At 38.3% G+C, this 26315-nt stretch overlaps 1 protein-coding gene across 4 annotated transcripts in view; it reads left to right on the top strand.

Annotated features, from left to right (window-relative positions):
* LOC117394334 (extended synaptotagmin-2-like) overlaps window positions 1-20104 on the top strand; it is a 64301-nt gene extending 44197 nt beyond the window's left edge. The window contains exons 8-24 of one of the 4 annotated variants that reach the window (XM_033992479.3): window positions 1822-1942; window positions 2375-2551; window positions 2896-2978; window positions 4729-4777; window positions 5445-5534; window positions 6368-6463; window positions 7934-8035; window positions 9616-9657; window positions 11802-11876; window positions 12208-12294; window positions 12517-12666; window positions 13693-14072; window positions 16239-16337; window positions 16959-17090; window positions 17533-17638; window positions 18001-18050; window positions 18746-20104. In XM_033992479.3, the coding sequence (XP_033848370.2) occupies window positions 1822-1942; window positions 2375-2551; window positions 2896-2978; window positions 4729-4777; window positions 5445-5534; window positions 6368-6463; window positions 7934-8035; window positions 9616-9657; window positions 11802-11876; window positions 12208-12294; window positions 12517-12666; window positions 13693-14072; window positions 16239-16337; window positions 16959-17090; window positions 17533-17638; window positions 18001-18050; window positions 18746-18791 (1885 nt within the window). In that variant the 3' untranslated portion in view covers window positions 18792-20104. The remainder of the gene's footprint in view (window positions 1-1821; window positions 1943-2374; window positions 2552-2895; window positions 2979-4728; window positions 4778-5444; window positions 5535-6367; window positions 6464-7933; window positions 8036-9615; window positions 9658-11801; window positions 11877-12207; window positions 12295-12516; window positions 12667-13692; window positions 14073-16238; window positions 16338-16958; window positions 17091-17532; window positions 17639-18000; window positions 18051-18745) is intronic. The other 3 variants (XM_033992482.3, XM_033992481.3, XM_033992483.3) reach the window with 3 other exon arrangements.
* The last annotated feature ends 6211 nt before the right edge of the window (window positions 20105-26315 follow it).

Genomic DNA, 26315 nt, shown 5'->3' with positions numbered 1-26315 from the left:
TGGGCACACCCATCTGTAGAAATGTCGTCACCCTGGTTATCCGAGTCTGTGCTGAAAAAACAGACTCTGTGGTTAAACATATAAAGCTGCATCTACTCCGCCCTGACAGGCCCTGGGACTAATGCAAGGTTAAACAGTCCCTGACACGTGTTTCCTTTGGAATTCAGCCACTTTCACACCCTCTGTGTCACTCTCATATGTTTAAAATGAGGCATGTGCTGCAAGTCCTATTTTTAAAAGAAATTCTAAATGTGTCCCCATGTGGGGCTCTATTGGTTAAGAGGCTGCAAGATGGTGCTGCAATTGACTTTAACCCAGAAAAAAAGATTACAATACCTGAATTTCAGGGAAGGCTTTAGAAATGAAAGACCAAAACTGAAAATAAGGTATGGGTCCGAGTGGGGGAGAAAAAGATAATTGCAGTAGGACATGGAAGAGATTCAACTTCATTTATTTTTCTCCCAGTAGTTGGGTAATGTTTGTTATTTTCTCCATTATGATTTATATTGATTCAATACAGTATTGCAAGGAATTCAATTTGGCTGCATTTGGTGGTTGAGAAAATTAATTCTAATTTTAATACCATTCTGTTATAGCTTATTAATAAAATATTAATGAAGAACAGGTGTTCACTGGCCTTTTATAGAAGAGCAAAACTGTACTGTCAATCTGTCAAGAACACGTCGTTGGGGGGGGGGGCTGTCTCAGTGTTTTGTTGTTAAAAACAACACTTTTGTTTCTTCAGTATAGTATAGATTTTAACCAGAGTGGTGCTTGTTTGACGTTCAGTGGCTTGTCTCTTCTTTTATAAGCACCTGTTCTGCCCTCTACTGGCCATTGACAAAACACAACCCAAAACAACCTACTGTATTATTTACATTCTCTGAAACAAACAGACAGCTGTTTTGTTTTTTTTCTTTCCTTCTTCTTGTTGCTCCTCAACACACACTTGTTGAGCCAGTATTTCTGAACTTGAAGTACATGTTTCCCTTGGCTCTGTGTGTCCTTCCTCGCCAAACAGATGCTTTATTCACTGTTATGCAGTCACGCCTAGCCACACCCCTGTCAATTCCTTTCACCCACTACTTCCCAACATTAGAATGAGACAGCAAGGGCTTTTTACATATGCAATGTGTATGTGGCTTCCACATTCGACTAGAACTCAATCGTTAACTAGCATTTAATACTTCTCTACATGTACAGTATACCTTGCTTTTTACGACTGCTATTACTACAAAACCCAGATAATTACGGCGTGTACCCACATAATTTGCATACAGTCGTTGTCTTACCTGGGCTAAACTAAAAGCAAGGTTGAAATATGTGGTTGTTAATGGACACAAAAGGAAGGCCATGTACAGTATTAGTCAGACCAAGATTCTGTGAAGCCCCACAGCTTCTGCTGACAAGGTGATCTGCAAGGACTGAGTTCAGTTTGCATTGTTGCGGTGCCCGCACTGTGCAGCGTGTCATTGAGCTGCACAGGGCGTGAATGAAATCCTTTGCTTATTTTAAAGAAAAGTAATGATCTTTTCAGAATGATCTTACTCTATGAAAGAGGTACTATAATTTTGATACCTGAAGCTGAACACGGATGTTATCTCTCGCTGTTTCACCAGTAATGTCCCTAGTGCCCATTAATCACAGCTGTTTGGAGAATGAACTCTCGTTTAGAAAAAAAGGAAATTGAATCTTCTGCTCTTGAAATTAGTCAAGGATAGGGGGTACTGAGGGAGACCAGAGTTGTATTGACCTGACCGTTATTGTGAGTTACCCAGGGCACCTGGATTTAAATACAACTGAATTTTCTTCCTCCCACAGTGGCCTGTCTGACACAGTCATTTCAGATATCATCTGTAACTATCTGGTCCTTCCTAACCGGATTACAGTTCCTCTGGTGGGCGATGTTCAACTTGCACAACTGCGCTTCCCCATGCCTAAAGTATGTATTCAAGATATTGAACATGTTTTCATCCATTTTAGCTTCAGGTCCTTTTAAAAGAACGTTTGGCTGATACACACCCAAGAAGAAGCATATGCATTTTATTTGTATTACTATTGAACGAGAACGTTTCCATGACCAATAACACTATCCATATTGTAAAACTATTTTAAATTCTGAACATTAATTTAGATAAAATGCTGTACTTACATATTTATTTGTAATACTGCTTTTACAGTAGTTCTATTTCTTAGAAACTAGCAAGACTATGGTAAATGTCACATATTTGAGTAAGTGTCTGGTCTGAGATACTGTAGCTTGGGCCATTCTGGCTCATTCTACACCACATAGATGCTCATGAGGCTCTGGTAATACTGTATTCTGAGTGTACATGGGATTTAAAGGAATCTTGCCACCCTCTGTCCTGCTCAGGGGGTCCTACGAATACATTTCCTCGAAGCACAAGACCTGGTCGGGAAGGATACTTTTTTGAAGGGGATGATCAAAGGAAAGTCGGATCCATATGGTGTGATACAGGTCGGCCGCCACCTCTTCCAGACCAAGACCATTAAAGAAAACCTTAACCCCAAGTGGAAGGAAATCTTCGAGGTAAACTTGCAGTACTGGGATTTCTACTGTTGATGCAGATACTTTACATGGAAATGAACTTCCTATTCACTTCATATATTCTGTATAATGTGTTACAGGGAAATAAATACAGTTCTATACAAAAATCATATTCTCTACTATTAAAGGTCTCAGATTATAACAAGTTACATATGTTCACAAAGACTCTGACACAGTACGCACACCACAACACACATGTATGTTAATGTAAATCAGATATTAACCCAGACACTTCATCTGTGAGGTGCAGGGACACATGCTGCATGTCTGTGAACACCCCTTTAGCTCTGATTTAGAACCACGTTGAATCTCTTGTGTATTTTCAGGCATTGGTCTACGAGAACCCAGGGCAACAACTCGAGATTGAACTGTTTGACGAAGATACTGACAAAGATGATTTCCTGGGAAGGTAACTGCCAGTAAACAATTTAGCAGCTACAGAGGCCTGAAGTGTCCATTTCATTGCTGAGAACATGGAGACCACATTTCAAACCCAGTTTCCATAGTATAACAAATCAGGGCTCCTGTATATTTTGGTGCAACAGCAGCACAGAGCACTGTTTCTCAAATTAGAGTCCTGCATCGGGTCGGGTACCCACGGGTGACCCGCAAAAGCCGGTCAGGTTCGGGTTGGAATGTGAACTTTTTCGCGGTTTGGGTGCGGGTCAAATAAATGTTCGTGTCAGGCTCGGGTCTGAATTTGAATCGCCTAAAACGTTTTCTGTCCTTTTCAGTGTACTCGTCTGTAACCCTTTCCCAAGTAACGTATTAGAAGGTAAAAATATTTCCTGCACCAAAGCAGGAGGCGATTGATACTTGTTTGATATGTCGAAAGATCCTTTTATCACGTCTGCTTGGTGATATTAAAAATGTTTGTGAACAAGGTAAAACAAAAGATAGCGCATGGTTTATATCATATAGTGGATAATAGTTTGAGAGGTAAATCAGAAGTGTGGAATTCTTTTGGAATCATAGCGAATGAAAATAATGAACAATGACTGGGTTTGTTGCTTGTCATCATGTTTTTGTATACGACAGCCACAAAACTGGTAGCAAGAAAGAAATGGACAGGTATTTTATAGTAAAGTAAGTAGAGACAGTAAATATATTGTATAAACTCAATCTGTGGAGAATGGTAGATATCTCTGTGTGAATGTGAGAGCGTGCGAGAGTCAGTCAACGCAGGCAATAGGTAAAGGACAAACACTTGCGGGTTCGGGTCAGGTTACAGGTCTTATTAAAGCAGGTCGGGTTGCTGGTAAGAAGACAGTGCTGCAGCGGGTTGCGGGTTCGGGTCAGGTCCTGTATTAGCGGGTCCGGGTCGGACCCGCACAGGACTCTGTCTCAAATTAGCAGCGTGATTTTGTGCGGCCCTCAGTAACCAGTAGACCACAGCCCCTGTTGTAATATTACAGTAATACAGTAGTACCTGCTGTGCAGCAGCCACCACATTCACTGGCATTGAGCCCAACTTATAATGAGGTTTTGAAAAAACAGTAGCTTTAAGATTTGAGATGAGGCATAGTTTCCTCCATTGCCAGTTTGCCGAAGTGTAATGTGGTTCTTGCTTGTCCATTTATTCTATTGTCAGCTTAGCTATGTCTTTCCCCAGTAGCCTCCCATTAGAGGAGCCAGATGACAGGATGTGGGAAATGCAAGAAAAAAAACAATAAAACAATGCAAGTAGATAGAAAGTTAACACAATAGAAGACGAGCGGAGTTAGACATGCATGGAATTATAGAACCAGAATTCTCACTGCCAAGTCTAACTGATCCCAAGAACCTTCCTTTTGCAGTTGGTGTTTTTATTAGCTATGTATTGTAAATTAGCCAGAATACGTCATTAAAATACTGAATTTATTCACTGTTGATGTACAACAGGCACTTGCAACCTGTATTGGGGAAAATTGAATTACTGGAAGTCACTGCAAAGCTGTGGGATAAAAATACATTTTAAAGACAAGTTAAGCTGTGCTTCCAGCAAAGCTTGCATATGTTTAATATTCTTTGGTCATTACCAGATACCAGATGGTCATTGCCTGCAAAAACATTATATTCCTTGAATATTCTTTTGCTGCTAATTACAGTTCACATAGCTGATAATTCAATGCCCATTTCTGTTACCATCACTTTTAAGTCTCTATCCCATTTTATTACAGTCTGATGATTGACCTAGCTGAAGTTCAGAAGGAGCAGAGTGTTGACGAGGTAAATCCACTTAATTCGTCACCCATTTTGTGTTGTATTAACTGCTATTGTAGAACTGACAATAACCAGTGCAGGTGAACAGCAGGTTTGTAAGGCTCCCCACTGTGTCAACAGCTTGATGTCACCATTAACATTTGTATTCCTGTTTTATAAGTTCAGTTTTTTCTTTACTATAAGCCGGGTCTTTTTGAGCTTGCTATCTCCGTCTGTTTCGTCTGTTTTTAAATCCGGGACCTTACGTTACAGCCTTGAAAAGGAATTTCAAATCTTTCAAGGACTAAAAACCTAAACCATTGAACCCATTTGATTCCACTAATCATTGACTGAATGGATACAAGGACTTTCTATATTTCTATGTGAACTGGCCAAATGTTCCTCCTTCCAGTGTATTGCACCTTATATTGCTACACCAGTTCATTTCTGTCACTGTTTCTGCAATTATGTCCCTGTTAACTGTCCTATTCACTGTGGTTTTCTGTACTATTATAATTGTATTGTTCCAAAAATCTCACTTCTGATATCTCTGAATAATACTCTTTTGATGTCTTGAAAGCTAGTGTTTGTTTATTACAGTTATTCTATTAAACAGTATCAACTTTTCAAATCAAAGGGGTCATCCCGTTCTTCATTTTGATTGCTGTATCATTTTGAATTGCTCTTATTTTAGTGGTTTGTTTTGGACGAAGTGGCGACTGGAAAGTTACACTTGAAGCTGGAATGGCTGACGTTGCTGCCGACTCCTGAGAAACTAGATCAGGTAGAGGAACTGTACTGCTCTTTTCCTTTATCACTTCACTAACTGAAAGATACTGTATGTCTGTTCTCTAGTATTTAAAATGTGATTCTCCCAACTTGCCACTACAGTACTCAAGGTCAAAATCTAAATAAATTGATAAATGCCACAAAATAGATTTCGTGCATGTCCATTTGTAATACTAATACACACAGTTGTCCCTGTAGAATCCTCATTTTGTGCAAGTGATAGATATTTGTGAACCTTAACCCTTTCAGTCCTGAATTATATTTTTTGAGCTGACGAGTACACATGAGAACAGGACAAAACATTTTTTTATTTTTTTTTTACATATAGTTATACCTAGACCTATGAGCCCTGTGAGATTCCAAAGTGATTTCCTACTGCATGTGTTAGTATACAGCGCTAAGATAAGGTGGGACCTTGCAGTCCTGCCAGGACTGAACGGGTTAAACTTTAGAGAAAAGGAGAGCGTGCCAGAAGTATTACCCAAGCGTGGGTCAGCATACAGTTTTTGTCTAGACCTTATATTCGTTGCATGGAATATACTGGCAGTAGTAGCTCTTTCTGTACACAATTTTGAACAATGAATATAATGTGTTGTGTATGTCCCTTGGAAAGATCCTGAAGGGCTACACCTGCATCTGCTATGTTATACAAGCACGTACTGCACATCAAGTTGCACATTGAGTTACTACAGAGAAACTGTATCTCGCATTTACAAACAGGTGCTTTTACTGTTACTGTAGTCCTCAGTGTTTGGGAAATTGAAAGGAGTTCAAAGGGTTAACATGTTGTTGCTTGGCTGTAATGAAATATATATATTTACTTTGAAGGTCCTTGCAAGTATTAAAGCTGATAAAGGTCAAGCCAATGATGGGCTTTCATCTTCACTGCTCATCATTTATCTCGATTCTGCCAGAAATCTACCAGTAAGTATCCCCCTCATCACCTGTTCACCTGGTGTTACTTCTGCATATTTCTTACAGGACACATCATATACAGTGATATACATAATGTTTGTAAGCATCCTGGTTTTGTTTGGTTTTTAAACATGACATTTTCATTTATATTCGTTTCATTACTCTCAATTCTAATTTAGGGGGAGGCATGTGTGTTTTTCTGACGCATGTACACTCCTCTCCACTGCTGTTTGGTATTTGACTGTTACCCCTTATTATACACAGCCGGGAGTAGATGCTCAAGTTTAGGGTACAGGGGAAGCTTTGAAATTCTGTATTCACTATTGATTTCAAGGCAACTTGGGCTTCTCAGTAGATGGTCAAAAACAATCCTGTTTTTGCATTTCTGAGCGTAGAATATTGGAAACATATTTCATCTGTAGAGACTCAATGCTTAGAATGTTGATGTGCGTGCTGCACAGACACAGAAAAATACACGATACAGAGCCATGTATGGGAGGACATAAATATAGCCTCAGTTGTTTCATGAAGCTTCCCCTTTAAAGGGAAGAGTACATAATACACATATTTAAGTGTTCAGTGAGATATTCACAGTCATGAAGAAAAAAACTTCAGTTGGTCAAGAAGCATACAGCTATGGCCAAAAGTTTTCACTCTATAGAATTAACTAATCTTGCTTCATAAAGTCGAATTAACCCAGCTGAATAATGTTACTTTAACATATGAATTACATACCACTTTGTAGTTTTCCATATACATAACGAAAAACTGACGAAATTTTAAAATGGGACCATTTCGAAATCTTATATGACTATTATGGCTTCCGGTAGACTTTTGCAATATCATTTTCTTGTTTTTTTGATTACATGATGTTACTTAAAAAATCTAAATTATGTTCATGTAGTTTTTTATTTTTTTATTATATCTCAATCCTAAAATTCTAGGTGATGCAAAACTGTTGTCCATAGCTATATATTTGAATAGATTTGTAAAAGAAGACCTGACGGAGCCTGTTTGTGATGTAATGAAGGGGTCAGTATATCATGGAGTAGAAACCTGGGAGATTAACTTGGATTTTCAGGACATCTTTAACTACCCCCCACTTTCGAGCATTCATTTCCTTTAACTTTAGGCTGTGTTTGTTAAGTACAGAGTCTATTGTAAGTGGTCATCTTCCTGTATATTTGCTTTCCTTTGTAATGATCTTCCACTGTTTCCCATAACACACACTACTGTCTTCTACCTAAGAGGAGGTTGTCCTGGTTTTCACACATACTGCACTGTGCAGTGAATGGCCCTCACTCATTTTTGGTTTGACTGCTGCGTTTTCATTTTGTTCTAGTGTAAAGATACTTTGCTGAGTCAAAGTGCTTAGCACTTGTGTATTGCATGGGTAGGTAAGGGAATACCATACAGAAAGCGACTCATTTTTACTCCCATCATTCTTTGCTTTCTCTTCTCCATTTCCCTCTTCTTAAGAGTGTCTTTGAAGGGAACTTTGGGTGCGGATACTTATCAGAGAGGAGAGCTTCTGGCCTAGTCTTTTGTGAAAATACTGCTTCGCTCCATAGAGCATTATTTGTGAGTCCTGTAGTGTTTTGCATCCGAGTTCTGCCACAGTGTGATCTGGTGTTGCCGCAGCAACCAAAAAACACCACCTTGTGTGCAAGAAAGCATGTTGATTGTTGATTTATTTTGTTACCGCATGGTAGGATAGTTTAACATATTGAGGCTGTTTTTGTTACGTTTTATTTTTAACCCTCGGTTTGTGTAGGATTTAAAAGTGTTTCCCAGTTTTAAGCTACAGATAGAAATGCATCCAATTGTAGCTTTAAAAATGAGGTTATTTTATTTTTTTGTTTGGTAAAGACAGACAGAGAACAGTGGCTAATGCAGATCTTACACTGATCATTTTTAATACAACGGGAAACAAATTGTTAAGCTTGTCGTGGCCGAGCCTGACTTTGCGGTCAACAGCCTGCTCCTATTACTCTACCAGCGTTACTTGCAACACAGTCTCTGTTTGTCGTTCTAAAGCTGCCCACTATTTTCATCATCACTAACAATTAATCATTGTCCTTGCTCACAAAGTGACTCTTTTAGAAAGCATTGCCCTGTCTCCCGGAGGTTTTTCCAAGCATGGCATGTTGTTTAATTTGCACATTAAGAATAAAATATTTGCAAAGCAAAGTTTTGTTTTTTTAAGGTCAATGATAGGTTTCCATTGAGATTTGCCCCTCCTCACATGAAACAGTGATGGACCCAGGACATGGGTATGTACAGTAATACACTCTATGAGTACCAATTGGGGTGAAGGTGGTAAAGTGACATGCTCACTGTACCAAAACCTTGCCCTCCATGACATGATACTCGTCCAGGGACCAAGCCAATCCAAAGGGGTGTGCCCTCGCCAGGTCTCCCTTCTGGTACCTGCCTTGCTGTCCCATTGGCATCATGTTATTCAGCGCTGCCTGATTCATTCCTGCTGCCCTAACTGATTCACAATGGTACTGTATACCCATGGGCGCTGTGTCTGTTACCATTTCACATGGGGAGTGGCATATCTCTCCAGAAACTTAACATCGTCCTTGACCACAAAAGAGATGAGTTAAGTAGGTAGAGTTCTTACTGTAGAGTATCTTTAACATATTTACATACCTGATGAACAGGAAACGGATACATGTGCTATACAGTGGGACCTAATGAGTGCACAGTGTGCGGCAGAGTGTAAAGACCTCCTGCAATAAAGCTCAAATAATTTCTGGTGCTTAAAAATGTAATTTTCTACAAAGAATAATAATAATAATAATCAAAAAGAAGGAAAACACAGATGAGAACATCAAATATCCAAAAGTACAAACCTAAACTTTTTTCCATTTCCGTGAGGCAAGAGATGATTACATCGAATGAGTTCTTAATAAAAAAAACGCAGTGACTGGAGAGATAGCTTAACACTTAATAACTTTTTGCACATTGTATTCCTCTGCATTCATTTGAATTGTGCTGTCCTGGGGAAAAGGGACTCTTTTAAAACTTGTGCTAACTTTGTCATTGTCCCCCTTTTGTTTTTTGTCACCTTGCTACTTACCATGAATTAACCAAGCTCGCTGTTGCATGAGTTAATAACCCATTGTGTGTTCATTCTCTCCTGCCTCAAAAAGAGAGATCCATCAGAAATGAAGAAACGTGTGCAAAAGCTGAAGGTAATGTGACCATGCATGGAAATACAGCAACAAAATCCGCCTGCATTTCCTTCTCATTTTTCTTTTATTTGTTGCCATATTTTTACAATTTCTTCCCATTTCAAGGGTTTTGTGGTTGCTGATAACAATCTATGAACGCAGTGGAACTAGTGTAATGTACTGGTATTTTAGGGCTGAAATACATTGCTGTACAGTTATGACCAAAAGTGATGCATCACCTAGAATTTTAGGATTGAGACATCATTTAATATATATATATATATATATGTGTGTGTGTGTGTGTATGTATATGTATATGTATATGTGTATATGTATATGTGTATATATATATATATATATATATATATATATATATATATATATATATATATATATATATATATATATATATATATATATGTGTATATATATATATATATATATATATATATATATATATATATATATATATGTGAACATTAATTTAGATCTTTTATTTAACATCATGTAATTCAATATATTAACATAACATTATTCTGCAGGTTTCATTCGACTTTATGAAGCAAAATGAGTTAATTCTATAGGGTGATGCAAAACGTTTGGCCACAGCTGTAGATCCAAGAGCAGGGATCAGTGTGATATAGTGGAATACTTTTTGTATGATCAGGATGATAGTAACCTGGAGTAACTCCTTTTGTTGTGTGTGTGTGCTGTTACCCAGGTTTAGTGCGCCTTTATACAGTATGGTGCGTCATTATTTTATGTCTAAAGAAATGTATCAATTCAGATTCAGAAAACATGATTAAAAAAATAAAGACATGCATTGCTTTTCTATCTAACTTGGAGCCCTTTAATACCTACACGATACAGATGTTTAGTTTGGTAGGAGTCTAGTAGTTAACTGTAACCTTTAATAGCAGTAACTTGTTATTGTCTTGTTGTGGTGGCGGTTGATTGGTGTGGGGCTATGGTAATTGCCATCATAAGAAAACATTTATAATATACAGTGTAAGGTAGGATTTAACCCAGTGTCCAGTGTCCAATGTTTCCAGTGCATACATGTCCGTCACCCAGACACCCCTGACAAGAAAATCACAAGAACCCTGTTAAGCAGCACTGTTACCCAAAGTCTGGATTTCAGTGAACAGATCAAAACAGTACTATATATAAGGATGTATTATTTTCATGGTAGAAAATGGCTTATTTCACACCATTTCAGTCTAAAAATAGATATTTCAAGATATTTCATGATTTAAAAATAATATGTATTAAACCAGAAAAAAATAGCATTGTCACATCCAAAAAAAAAATTCTCTAGAGTAATTTATACAACAAATGTTCCTAAATATTTAAATGCTTGCCTGAAAAACAGTAAATGCTAAATTGTATAATATTTAGTTTTTTTATGTCCATCTTTTAAAGACATTCTATTTTCATCACCAGTGAATTATCAAACAAATTAAAACATAAATAAATATAAAAATTACAAGACACGTGAAATGTCCCCTTCTTGTACTGGACAGAGCGATCTTTCTTTGATGCAGCTGGTGTCTTTTTCATTGAAGACATTTTAAAGAATTTGCGCAGCTCTATGCAGAGTGTTCAATCATTTATCGGAAGCAAACTAAAGAGGCTGCCAGGTTCCTAAATGCAGTGTAACAGGTAGTGCGTTAATAAGTTTTTAAGTGATGAAAATATGTATATTTACACTATTCTTTCAGAAATAGGAATTTTCATGGATAAGTACATATTACATAGCAAAGGGTACATTTTACTGAAAACGTGAAAAACATGAAAAAATTACAGCCTTAATTATGTACTATGAACTTTACAGCAAATCACCTTGTGCTTTTTAAAGCTCTGATTTAAAACCTATTTTCACTTTGAAGGGTATAGTATTTTAAGCTGCTTCTTTTGCACTGAATCTGCAAGACTTTCAGTTGTTCAAGAGGGATATATGACATATTTTAGAATGCAGTACATGTGTACAATTCCAATTACATAACAAATTAATAAAGTAATTTGAGGGATAGCCTATTTGCACATATTTTGTCAAGCATACTTGTACCTTCTCAATAATATCTTTTGAAGATGGGCCTTTTTTCTATTCTATATAAACAAGGCTAGGAGAATATCTGCTAACGTTTTTCTTTTTGTATCCATAGTCAGGGAAGAAGGTAAGCAGCGACCCTAATCCATTTGTTCAGCTGTCTGTTGGCCATACTACATATGAAAGCAAGGTGAGTCATTATCTCTTTCACGCTGCAAAAACAGTGTGCTTTTGTTTTGCATAAGGGACTCCCTCTTGTGGAGAACTGAAGTATTGTTCAGTGTTTCTTTTAAGATGTAGGAAACATTTCCTTTCAAGCCAATGTGTTTGTAAAGATGTGCTAACATACGTTTTACACATGTAAAAACATTGACATATTGTCTCAACATTAGTTTATTAATAACAGACATGCTAGTCCTCCTATAATATCAATGCAATATATTTGCGTGTTCATAGAGATGCAAAAGAAAAAAGCTTTTTTAATATCTTTATTTAAATGTGGTTTTCTGTTGTGTGTTCAGGTTCGGTACAAGACCAATGAGCCTGTGTGGGAGGAAGCATTCACATTCCTTATTCACAACCCAAAGAGACAGGAACTTGATATTGAGGTGCTCTACATTTTTTTTATATTTTATTTGTTTATTTTTTTTTAGATGGGAAAAATAAATATACCGTTAAAATAAATCAGAAAGCAAACAAACAAAAAAAACAATAGTTTTAGCTTGTATTCTGTAAAAGGAGTAACATTTTGAATTCTTGCATTAGCTTAAGCTTAAAAAAAGGCATGAGTTTTTGAAGAAATGATTAGCAGTTGTTGTGGTTTTCTTTAGATCAAAGATGAGAAACACGACTGCTCTTTGGGGACTGTAAACCTGCCTCTTATTAATCTGATGGAAGCTGAAGAAATGACCCTGACCCAGCGCTTCCCCATCAAGAGCTCTGGGCCGAACAGCACCATAAAGCTGAAGCTTGCACTCAGAGTAGGTGTTGCACAGTCTAGGTGGGATTGAACCATTCTGTTGCTGCTTTGTTGTGTGTGTAAAGCCATTAAGATCTCTGTATTTGCCTTATCTTCTAATGAATTGTACTTGTGCGTATATATTATCAGCAGATAGATCAAATCTTTATTTATCTTCACAATCTACACATTCTAATTGTGTCGGTGGCCTACAGGTGTGCTGTATGAGTATTCACTTTGATTGTGTTACACTGTTGTTACTTCATGACTGTTTGGAATGGTTGGCAGAGCCAGATCACACAGTGCCTGCACACTTGTCAGATGTTGAGCAATGTAACCATTGTTTTAAACCTGCCTCATTGTTTTATCAGTTTTGTTCCCGATAACCAAAAAATGACATTTTCTTCCCTATTTGATTTACTAGAGTAAATACAGTAACTACATTAAAGGTCATAGGTAAAACAAGACATTCTTTTTATCCCTGTATGGGATAAGAACATAAGAAATGTTACAAATGAGAAGAGGCTCTTTTTGATTGATCCCAATGACTCAGTATTGGCAGTGTGTAAGCCATTCCATACTCACCACTCTTTTTATAAAAAAAAAAAGAAAACCTTCTACCCTCTGTCCTACTGTTAGTCTGTCTCCATTCAATTTTCCAACTGTGTCCACCGGTCCTGGTTTCTATAATCTCTGGATAACGATGGATAGGTTCCCCAGTGCGGTGAAATGCTCTAAAATAAATCCAGCTTTGGGTTACTCTGGATAGGTACAAGTAGATCTGATCCTCTTTCGACCAGTGCATCACTGTAAAACTTCACAGAGGATGATATGCAAGTCCCTCAGTACGTTTTGACCCTGTTCCATGTTACATTTCTAAAATCCCTTACCCTGGAATTGTCTATTTCTTACAGCTCACTTGTTTCTTTCTCTATTCTGAATCGGCTGCTCCTTTAACCACCGTAACTAGCATTACATTCCTTATGACGGAATATGTTTGTGGTTATTGCTGCAGATAGTAAGTCTTGACTGTGCTTTCTCTTTGCAGATACTTTCCCTTGAGAGTCAACAGAAGTCAGGCCAGCCATCTTTGGTCCAGGTAAAGAAGTCTCCCAATTTCACCAAGGATGGCAAGAAGGTTCAGCCCACTGTGTCTGGGAAGACGGACTCCAACCTACCGGCCACGGCGTCCACCTCCAGCATGGATATCAATAGAAAGCCAGAATCCTATGAGAACCCAGGGGCTTCTTCATCTTCTCCCCAGCGGGTGGTGGATCTCAACAAAAGCAGCTCCAATCTGAACATCGCAAGTTACCCTGGCTCTCCCACCCACCTTTCGGCAAAGGAGGCGACTCCCAGCATCGCCTCAGACATCTCCCACCCATACGCCACCCAGGAGCTGCGGCAGAGACTGCGTCACCTGCAGAAGTAAGCACGCCAAACGCAGCTCGCCCATTTAAAAAAAGAACGGCTTCCATGAGCAGAGAGAGAAATAAATAAAACATCATACCACAGTATTGTATTAGTGTTTTCTAGGGCTGCAACGAAGGGTACATTTTGATCTTTGAAGATTTGGAACACGTTAGCGAAGGAAGGTTCGAAACTTCAATGGTACTCATTTGCATAATTTACTGGTGACGTCACCATAGCTACTTGTTTATATTTTATTGAAAATCCTATTATTTTACAGGTAATCCATAAAAATTGAATAAAACATTCACATGTATTTTAAAAATATTATATAAAACAGTAATCATGTTTTTGTAATTGAAATAAAAATACACGTTGTTTATTTACATGTAATTGAGGCTGCTTGCGATCTGTACAGTAAGCTTGCATTGCAGCAGAACCAACTGCAGCGGACTTAGGCAAAGCAAAGTTTTATTTAGCAGTCACCATTCCAAGGAGGTTATCAGTCACATTTTACTACTACTAAAAATATTAATAATACTAATAGTAATATGAACTTACGCTTGTCAAGTGACTCCAGAAATTGGCAATAACTCCATGATACGAGTCGCTTGCACAGTTTGCAACTTTTTTTTTGTTTTGGTCCCAAACAGCAGAGGGGTTTCGAGACATTTCTTTTAATATAGCTTACGCTATAAAACTCTTTGCTGTTATGATGGCGAATTAATAAATTAAAGGTTTGCCTCTGGAACACAAGTTGGAGGGGGAGGGGCGGACGGTGCTCGGTTTTTTAAATTAAAATTATTAGTGTTGGAGTATATTTTGTATGTTTCAAACATATTCTACCATAGCACTTCTCTTACACTGTCTTGTACACTAGGTATTCAGTACATATTTTACTGAAGCACTACAATCTCTAGATGATGATGTTGTTAAGAAATAGACTGTTTTCATTTTTTATTTATTTATTTATTTATTTATTTATTTATTTAATTTAATTTAATTTATATAGGACCTTACGTCATAGACCCCAAGATGCTTTACAGAAAACATAATACACACAGCATAATAAAACATTAAAAAAGCATAAAAAAGATTATAATAAAAAGACTATTTTAAATAAAAGTGAATACATTTCCACTCATGTATATTTAAAACAAACAAACAAAAAAACAGTAATAATAAAAAGACTATGATAAAAAAGGCCTGTGCATATAAATAAGTCTTCAATCTTGACTTATTTATATACCTGGCTTAAATGTTTCTGGGCCTCGTAGGCTCTAAAAAGATGTTTTTTTTTTCAGATGTGACCCCCTATAAAGACCACCCTGTGGTGTTTTCTAACCAGCGTTTTCAGAGGATTCAGGTTACTGGTAGTTCCTAGATACAATAAGTAATGCACTGAGCTTTAAGTTCATTTTCTTAGCTGTAAACGGTATTGGCAGCATTATCCCCAATTCAGAGTATGCAGATTTCACTATTTAAGAGATTAATCAGCTGCTTCTTAGCACCTCACCACTTCTTGTGTTTCAGGTCACATTATCTAGTTGCTAGATAGACAGTGCGGCTGACCTACAGCAGGAAGTCACATTTAAATGTATAAGGTCAGACATATCAAGGTCTTAATACAGTACCAAATGCAGAATTTTTTGTGTGAAAATAAAATACATCTGTTAATGTTACACTACATACAAGCAGCAAACTGTTTACCTTTAATAGCTACAAAACTTGTAGTGAGTGGCAAAAATAGGAACATAAAGTTTATTTTAATTTGTCTTTTATGTTTTGCATGCATATTTCAGGAATGAAGGTAGCTAGATATACTTTATTTATTTCCTAAATAGGGCAGAGTGAAAGATCATTAAACAAGATGGCAATAAATAAAAAAGAGCTGGCGAGTGTAGCTGTAGGTAATACTGTTTAGGCAGTCATGCAGCAGAGCATGCTATTGTGCCTTTGTTAATTCATTTCTTTCAGATCAATTTGAGATAGAGAATGTCTTCATTTCCAGTTATTGCTTTTCTTTAAATGTGGCCGATAAAGTCCAATGGTCTGGAAAATTCGGTAAATGTTGATAAGGGTTATGGTTCTTTAGTCACAAAGATGTGTTTTATTTTTCAATTTGAAGTTGCACAAGCACTAATAAGGAATGTTAAATGATAGTGTGTGTGTGTTTGTTTACAGCGGAACAGCGCCTCCTCACATGCCTTTGGGCCAAGTCCAGCTGACAGTCAGACACAGTTCCCAGAGGAATAGACTGATTGTGGTTGTACATGCTTGTCGGTGAGTTGAATGTAGTACTGATTCTGGGTGCTGGTTTGAGCAGCGGCGTGTTTGTGCTACATAAGGGTAACTTACAAGAAACGAAGTCAAGCAGAGACTCGGATCAGCTAATGCCTTCATTTTGAAATTCTGAAGGGATGCTTTATTTTTTTAAACGACCAGAACAACCCAAAACAGTTAGAACTCAAGCTGTGCTAAACTGATGTTTTATGTGGTTATACAGCTCTGGCCAACAGTTTAGCATCACCTAGAATGGTAGTATTGAGACATAGTTTAAAAAAAAAAAAAAAAACTATATGAACATTATTTTAGATCTTTTATTTAACATCATGTAAACAAAGAAACTATAAAGTCTACCAGAAGCCATAATAGCAGTATAGTATTTCATATCAGATTTCGAAATAACACATTTTTCAAGTTTTGTCAGTTTATATGGAACTACAAAGCGGTATGTAATTCAATATGTTAAATTAACATTATCCAGCAGGTTTATTTCGACTTTGTGAAGCAAAATTAGTTACTTCTATAGGGTGATGCAAATCTTTTGAGCTGTAGATCTGATTTGAGTTCCAGCTTTATTTGAACCCAGGAGGCTCACTGTAGTTTGCATTTCATTTGCAGTAACCTCATAGCCTTCAGTGAAGCCGGCTCAGACCCCTACATCCGAATGTACCTGCTGCCTGATAAGCGGAGGTCAGGAAGGAGGAAAACGGCAGTGGTGAAGAAGACACTAAACCCAGTGTATGATGAGACGTAAGTGACCAGCACCAGCTGCAGTTTTGAAATGAACATTAACAGCAATCCAGCAGTAACTGCAATAACTGCAATTTAAATTGGTTTGAAATTGTTAAAAACCTTTACAGTCCAACTTGAAGAGGTATGAAATATCACAGAAATCTTACCTGATAACTCCTCTTTAAATTCAGGCAGACCAGCTGAATTAAGAGAAGATATCTTATTTGTATTCTAGAGTCAAGATATGAAAAGAAAAACACAATTTGATTTGAAAACAAGTAATATACAATAATAATAAAACTGTGTTGCAGAGAAATATTTTGGCACTAGCTAGGAGATATGTAGGAAAAACTCAAGCCTAAAAAGTTGGCAGCTGAAATGGTAGCTATTTCTTTAGATGTCAGACAAGGCCAGACCATCTGGGTTACCTGTAGCACTGACGTGTTCTTTGTGTTTTTAGTTTCGACTTCAGTGTTTCACTGATAGAAGTGCCCAGAAGAACCCTGGATGTAGCTGTGAAGAACAGTGGGGGCTTCCTGTCAAAAGACAAGGGCCTTCTGGGAAAGGTTGGTTACTAGGGCACAGGGCACCCAGGTGCTGTTCTTGATGTGTTTAGGATGTTTACCTTTTCATCAGTCAGACTAGCTGAGCAGATTGCTTGCTACAGTAGTTAAAAACGTGTGCTTTGTGAAAGTGGCCTCTGGAACATTCAGCAGTAGTTTGAGCCATTCCAGGTTTTGCCGTGAGCCTAATTTGGTCCACAGGTCTGAGTTTTTTCTCTATATTGGATGACAAAGCCACAACATACCCTTTTAGGTAATACAATTTCATATTTCAGAGCTCTTTTAATGACTGTTTTCAGAATAAGGAGTATCTGCTGTATATAATCTTTTATGATTCTATTCTAATCTCATTTCTGCAATTGCAGGCGCTCATAGATTTGACATCTGAAGATATAAACAAAGGCTGGACTCAGTGGTGAGTGACGATTGAATATATTTGGGGCTGGGGGACGGGGTGCATTGCTTTGTCACGGTCCACCTTGCTGACCAGTTCCTCTTCCAGAGGGTGGTGGCTTCCTTCTGCCCTTGAGATGCGGGACCAACAGCCAAATCTATAAGCTCTAACATCACAAATACCCCAAAGAAGCCATGATCCAGACTTTGAATTAACAAGTGGACAAGTGTCCAGTACCATTTCAGTTAGTCCAAAAATGTATGAGATGGTGTGACACGGATGGCTGTAGGGGTGATTTCAGACCCGGAAATGAATCCACAGCACAGTAGCAGACTAGGGTACAACTGCACTTCTTGCGCGTTTATTCAAAATAAAATATTTTAAAAATCAGACACTGTTACAAAACCAAAGGCATGAGAACCAAACAAACAAACAGAATATGGAACAAACAAGTATCATGCTTGTTTAAACTAGTTCCCAAAGAATAATGGATTAAACATTCATTTTATTTTGTATTGATGTGTGTATATATTACATGGATAGTAGCTATAGTGACAATGTCCCATGGTAAAATAAAGTCATTTTGCACTTTTGTGATGTCAAGAAGTCGTATTGTATGGCTTTGGTCTTGTGGTTTATGATGTACATAACCCCTCGTAATGTACTGCAGCCCATATATTATTATATAAAGATATATTGTTTTCTTTATCTTACAGGTATGACCTAACAGAAGATGGTACCCAGCAATCAGTGCAAGCCTAGACTAAATGCCAGGACAGTACCGCAGCGCACTTATACCAAGCTTTCATCATCAGCTATATTATCATCACAAAATGTACCAGCATTATTTTTTTTAACAGCTTTCTATTTTAGCCAAATGGGAACATCATTTTTGTTTTTTATTATTGTAAATTGCTTTTGTCACTTTTTCAATTGTTTATTACCCAATTTAATGCTAATTTTCCCTTTTTTATTAATTATTTTGTGCAATACAACATAAAGGAAGCATGTGGTGTGTTAAAAAAAAGAAGTGTCAACAGAAAATACTGTGATAACAGAATGTTTGGCTGAATCTGTTCCGGTTGACTTCCTGCTTTGTTTTGTATGTCGGTGATGTGAACATGTTAATATGCACCATGATTTGGAGAAGGCTGGGGATGCAGAGGGAGGATTATTTGTTTTTTCTTAGTCATTTAAAAGGAAGGTTTATCCACTTTTACACGTGCTTTGCAGGTAAACTCATGTATTGTCGGGTTCTATCGCTGTTTTTTTAATTATTTTTTTTTGTTTGTTTCGTATGTAAAAAAAATCTGCCAAAGAGACAATTATTTCATTGTTGGTCCACTTGGGTTTTAAAGCCAAAAAATGTATACAAAAAATTGCACATGCAGTATTTCTCTTGCTATTTTATTGTACTATACTTTATTAACGCCTCAACATTACAATAAAAAAATGTTGTAGTGACAAGTGATAATGTACCACATACTATATAGACCGGCATGCTTTTATACCTAATACATTGCAGCTTTCACTCCGAAAAAATCTGCCTGGTTGTGCAGATCTACAGCCATCTTTTTATTTTTTAGAAGGGACGTTATATTGGGAACAATTGGATGAAGCTCAGAGATTGTATTGCATGTCACAGCCAGGTACATATTTATGAATGTATACAAAGTATTTACTTTATATTTACATTTACAGCTTAAAAGGCACAATTGTAATTTAATTTTTTTTTTTTAAACGGTGTTTTACACTAAATGAAGGGAAATAATGAAGATTATTGATTGGAGTGGTTCTAAATGTAAAAGTGATTACAGCAACTCCTTCAGAGCTTTCTTTTCCTGTTTTGCTAACAATTTCACATTTTTATAGCATCATGCAAATTCAACAGACGCAACAGTACCTATGTGGGCCATGAAATTAATAATGTCTCTGAAGGAATACTGCAGAGATTTCCAATGGAAGCTAAATGCCTTCTCCATGTACTTACTTTATCTTGTGCCTTAAAAACACAATGTGCGGAGATGTAAGAGTAAAAGTATTATACCTGTTGGCATAAAGAAGCTTTTCACGTTTGCAAGTTTCCACATTTCTTTCTAACATTATTACACCAGTGCTGTGGTTCAAACGACACTGTCGGTTTGTACCGTTCAAAACCGAAATGTTATTAACATGAAAAATAAACTGTATGCAATTGAAACAATTAGTTCTGCTTGTTTAGTAATATTCAGTGGGTTTAGCCATGCTGGGTATGTTAAAGGATTAAGCAAATTTGATAATTCATTCCTTTTAAATATCTTTGGTGGGCCAAAAAAGTGTTTTGAAAGCTTGTGTAATGGGCAGTGTTGTGTGATACATGGCCGTTACGGATTCTGTCCTGTCCCGTTGATAAGAGATCATGGAGGAGCAAGGTGTGATAAGAATGCTTTCCCTTTTATACAAGCACATGATTACCTGCAATGCTATGCTTGCATAGTTCGCTATTCCACAACATAAAACATAGTATCCCCTTGGTTTTGTGGACCAAGGATCAAAAGGTTTATAAGCATTTAAGGGTTGTGGATATAGTGGAGACCGTCATGCTTACGTATGTCACACTTAGATTTTTGCATGTAGCTAGAGAAGTAGTGGAGGGGGTGTACACATAGGGGGTGTCTGTCTGCCCTTGGGGATGTAGTGGAGGGGGTGTACACACAGGGAGTGTCTGTCCTTGGGGATGTAGTGGAGGGGGTGTACACATAGGGGGTGTCTGTCTGTCCTTGGGGATGTAGTGGAGGTCGTGTCTGTCCTTGGATGTAGTGGAGGGGATGGGGGATGTAGTGGAGGTCGTGTCTGTCCTTGGATGTATTGGAGGGGATGTACACACAGGTGTCTGTCTGTCCTTGGGGATGTAGTGGAGGGCGTGTCTGTCTGCCCTTGGGGATGTAGTGGAGGGGGTGTACACATAGGGGGTGTCTGTCTGTCCTTGGGGATGTAGTGGAGGGCATGTCTGTCTGTCCTTGGGGATGTAGTGGAGGTCGTGTCTGTCTGTCCTTGGGGATGTAGTGGAGGGGGTGTCTGTCTGTCCTTGGATGTAGTTGAGGGGGTGTACGCACAGGGAGTGTCTGTCCTTGGGGATGTAGTGGAGGGGGTGTAAACACAGGGGGTGTCTGTCTGTTCTTGGGGATGTAGTGGAGGGGGTGTCCGTCTGTTCTTGGGGATGTAGTGGAGGGGGTGTCTGTCTGTCCTTGGATTTCTTAGAGGGGGTGTCTGTCCTTGGGGATGTAGTGGAGGGGGTGTACACACAGGGAGTGTCTGTCCTTGGGGATGTAGTGGAGGGGGTGTACACACGGGGTCTCTGTCTGTCCTTACATGTGTCTGTCTGTATGTCATGCTTACAGTTTTGCATACATCTGGAGAGCCGCTTATTCAATTTTAATGTATTTATATAGCACCTTTCATACCACAGTATCTCAAAGTGCTTTGCATGTTGGTTAAAACAGAAAGAAGTATGCAATATCAAGAAGTAGTAAAAATGATAAGATAACACATAATTCTGATAATACTATCCATAATACATCATATAAATGCAAAATTCAAGACAATTTAAGAAAACAGGAAATTAGTAAACATTATAGATAAAAGCAATTATATTTGTAAGTCAGGTTAAAAAGGCTAAACAGTAAAAATATGTGTTTAATCTTGACTTTAAAATATTGACTGAAGCAACATCTCTAATAGAAAAGGGCAATGAGTTCCACAGTCTGGGGGCTTGATAACTAAACGCACTCTCTCCTCTCCATTTCCATTCCCTTGCCACTACATACACTAATATACACTGAAACCATGCAGCTGTGTAAACAGGTAATTTTTTTTATGTCCAATGCTGAAAAATAGATTTTAGCAACCTAAATCAAAACAATGGAGCACTGATTTTGTCCCACCTAATACATACAGCACAGCAGGTCACAGAAAAGACAGTATAGACGCACTGATAGGCTGATTAAAACACCGCTGTCATCTGAACAGTAAACAAAAAAGTTAACCGCTTTGGAGCATTTAAAAAAAAAAATATATTTCTCTACGTTTTTGTTTTTGCCTAAGTGCAATGCATACAGGAAGGCGAAGGAATAAAAAAAGCCTATCTACAGAAGAAAGATGCGTCGCTTGAGTTGTGGAGTAGTTCATGAGGTTTCTCTTTCCTCCATCTCACCAACTGAAAGTGTCCCGATTTTGCATTTGCCCTCTGGTCACCCTACTTTAAACCTTAATTGATAGTTGTTAAGCCTTAACTGAATACCAGATTGTTTAAATTAGCGACACACTACTATAAATTAACGCAGTGGACAAGCTGAATTCGGCGATTAGCGCCACAACGAAATGCAGGTTCAAATAGAATCAGGTGAGACCAATGCACGCTGTTAACTCAATCAAGATATGACGGTAAAAAGAAACAACTTAATTTGGTAATTAGTGTTTGATTAAGAAAGCAAATCGGCTCAAAATATGTTTAAAGGGACATCACGTGATCAAAAATAAAACCCGAAAACTAGAAGCCTAATTAAAACATACGTATCCATCCCAACAATCATTACAATCAATAACACATATACATTCACAGTTAAAGTTCTCCTTCAGTTCGCAAACTTAATAAAAGTAATGTATTATTTTAATATATGAAAGTTTATAAAGTAACTGGGAAGACTTGCACCCTGCAGTAATTCAAATAATTTATTAAGACAGTATCTGCGGCCATCTTATTAATTGTCAGTTTGTTTATCTTTAATAATGGGTAAAAATTACGTTTACTTTTCAGTCCTATGAAATACCTAGTGCACACAGGCACTAATAAAACTCTAATAAATCTCTTTTGGTTTTATGTGACTGCTGTTTGTGATATTGCTGTTGTGGATACCTCACAAAAGATACATTGAGTGACTAAATAATTTACATTACACTATGTAACACAATTTTTGTTCCTAGGTAGTAAGTGTTATTTCCTAATTGTTTATGCCTCAAAAGTATAGAAAATGGCTATTATTCCCCACAAACTTTGCTTTTGTGACCAGGACAGTGATATTTTGAAATTTACCTATTTCCAATGAGAAAACGGGCGAATTTGTGTCTTTTCGTTCACATAAAGTCAGAAAAAAACAACATATGAATCCAAATTAACATGTATTTATACTAAAGTAATACATAAATGACTACAAAAGATTTAGAAGTGAGTAGTTTTTCGAGATTTACGATTATACAGTAAATCACTTTCACGAATCAGCCCCCAAATGTAGTCTCCCATCATGTTCTCGTTATACTGTCCTTGGTAGCGGCATTCAAAGTCCAGTATGTCCTGGTGGAAGCGCTCGCCTTGCTCCTCCAAGTACGCTCCCATGTTCTCCTTGAATTTATCAAGATGAGCATCAAGGATATGGACTTTGAGTGACATCCTACAGCCCATTGTGCCGTAGTTCTTCACCAGAGTCTCAACCAGCTCCATAGGAGGAGGCTGTGTGGAGGCTGTGTGGTCCAGTGGTTAAAGGAAAGGGCTTGTAACCAGAAGGTCCCCGGTTCAAATCCCACCTCAGCCACTGACTCATTGTGTGACCCTGAGCACGTCACTTAACCTCCTTGTGCTCCGTCTTTCGGGTGAGACGTAATTGTAAGTGACTCTGCAGCTGATGCATAATTCACACACCCTAGTCTCTGTAAGTCGCCTTGGATAAAGGCGTCTGCTAAATAAACAAATAATAAATAAACAAATAATAATAACATAGTTTTCGGCCTTGTGATTGCCCAGGAAGCCCCGAACCACTGCGACAAAGCTGTTCCAAGCCGCTTTCTCCTTACTAGTGAGCTTCTTGGGGAATTCATTGCACTCCAGGATCTTCTTTATCTGTGGTCCGACGAAGACACCGGCTTTGACCTTTGCCTCAGACAGCTTAGGGAAGAAGTCTTGAAGGTACTTGAAGGCTGCCGACTCCTTATCTAGAGCTCTGACAAATTGTTTCATAAGGCCCAATTTGATGTGCAGTGGTGGCATCAGCACCTTCCGGGGGTCCACCAGTGGCTTCCACTTGACGTTGTTCCTCCCCACACAGAACTCGGTCCGCTGTGGCCAGTCCCGCCTGTGGTAGTGCGCCTTGGTGTCCCTGCTGTCCCAAAGGCAAAGATAGCAGGGAAACTTGGTAAAACCGCCTTGGAGACCCATCAGGAATGCCACCATTTTGAAGTCTCCTATGACCTCCCAGCCGTACTCATCATACTTCAAGGCGTCCAGCAAGGTCTTGATGCTGTTGTAATCCTCTTTGAGGTGCACCGAGTGAGCCAGGGGAAGAAACGGGTACTTGTTACCATTATGGAGCAGCACGGCTTTGAGGCTCCTGGATGAGCTGTCAATGAAGAGGCGCCACTCATTCTGGTTACAGGCGATTCCGATTGCCTCGAACAGACTGGTCACATTGTGGCAGAAGCAGAGCCCATCTTGACGGGTGAAGAAGCTGGAAAAAGGTTGGTGACGCTTCCTCTGATCTGCGACTTGCACACTTTCATCCAGCAAGTTCCACTGCTTGAGCCTAGACATCAAAAGCTCGGCATTGGACTTCGTGAGACCAAGATCTCTAATCAAGTCGTTGAGGTCTTTTTGGTTGGGGTAGTATGGGTTTCTCTCCTCAGCTCCACCTCTGAAATTGTCATCTGGATCTACAACGTCTTCCTCGCTCTCTGACTTGCTGCTCTCTTCTAAAGACGGCTGCTCTCTCTCCGGAGGAGTGGGTACGGGGAGCTCATGGCAGTGTGGCACCGGGGTGATGGATGAAGGAAGGTCCGGATATGTGATAGCAGGTGCATTCTTGCCAGTCCGACGTTTGGAAGGGTCCACCATGCAGAAGTAGCAGTTGCTTGAGTGGTCAGTGGGTTCCCGCCAAATTCTTGGGATAGCGAACTTCATGGCTCTCTTTTCCCCTCTGTACCATCCTACAAAAATACATTTATTTCACCCATGACTAATGTGTAAGAGATTCTCGCAACATTTTTCATATATGATATATTTTTTCAATAACATTGAAAATTGTAAAATTTTAAAATTAAAAACTTTTACAATTTAAAAAATGTTAACAAATTTTATAACATAAAATTCCGAGCAACAATTGTCCATCTTACCTTCCAGAGTTTTTTTGCAGTGCTCGCAGGTGAAATGAGGTGCCCAGGGTTTGTCTTGATCCCCGACAGGCATGCCGAAATATGCCTTGTAGGCCTCACACATCTTAGCAGATGCTTCCACGGAGTACTTTTTCGCTCTTGTCTTGATAAATTGGCCGCAGACATAGCAAAATGCGTCTGCCGGATGCTTGCAGCCTCTTGATGCCATCTCAGAAAAATGCAGATATGTTAGGCAGCTGGAACTAAACTGAACTGGTGGGCTTAAGGCCCCTGTATTTATACTACTATTTATATTACTGGAAAGTTCTAGAAAGTTCTAGAAGTTACTCAAAGTTTACTCAGCACTGAATCTATCTGGAATGTTCTGGAAAATAGGTAAATTTCAAAATATCACTGTCCTGGTCACAAAAGCAAAGTTTGTGGGGAATAATAGCCATTTTCTATACTTTTGAGGCATAAGCAATTAGGAAATAACACTTACTACCCAGGAACAAAAAAAAATAAAAATAAAATTGTTACATGGTGTTATCAGTTAGAACAGGGGTTCCCAAAGGTGGGCCGCGGGAGCTATGACAGTCTGCATATATTTTTTTCTATTAAAACTGAAAAGCAGGCGCAGCTGAAACTGTAGAAAAAGAAAGTGTAGCAGGCAGTATTGGAGGACTGTCAATCAAAGCAGAAATGTCGAATCCGCTATCAAAGAATTAGGAGGTCCCGGGTTGACATCCCACCTCAGCCACTGACTCATTGTGTGACCCTGAGTAAGTCACTTAACCTCCTTGTGCTCCGTCTTTCGGGTGAGACGTAGTTGTAAGTGACTCTGCAGCTGATGCATACTTCACACACCCTAGTCTCTGTAAATCGCCTTGGATAAAGGCGCCTGTTAAATAAACAAATAACAATAATAATAAAAGAATACATTTTGCAAAGTATAAAGAACCAAAAAGGCAGCTACAGGAGTTTGAACGCATTTGTACCAGGGCTCAGTTTTGAGGTGCTGGAATGTTTTTTTTTTTCTTTTGTAGAAAAGTTTTCATACTATCTTATGTACTTGATAACATTCATTTAAAAATTCAATTGACGCCTATGATGAATAGGATTTTGTGACTATTAGCTATTAACATTTAAAATATTGAGTACTTTGATGTA

The sequence above is a fragment of the Acipenser ruthenus genome, chromosome 3 (genome assembly GCF_902713425.1).
Source record: "Acipenser ruthenus chromosome 3, fAciRut3.2 maternal haplotype, whole genome shotgun sequence".
In the NCBI taxonomy this organism is placed as follows: domain Eukaryota; kingdom Metazoa; phylum Chordata; class Actinopteri; order Acipenseriformes; family Acipenseridae; genus Acipenser; species Acipenser ruthenus.
Note: the sequence above shows the minus strand (reverse complement) of the source record. Positions and strands in the feature narration are given on the sequence as shown.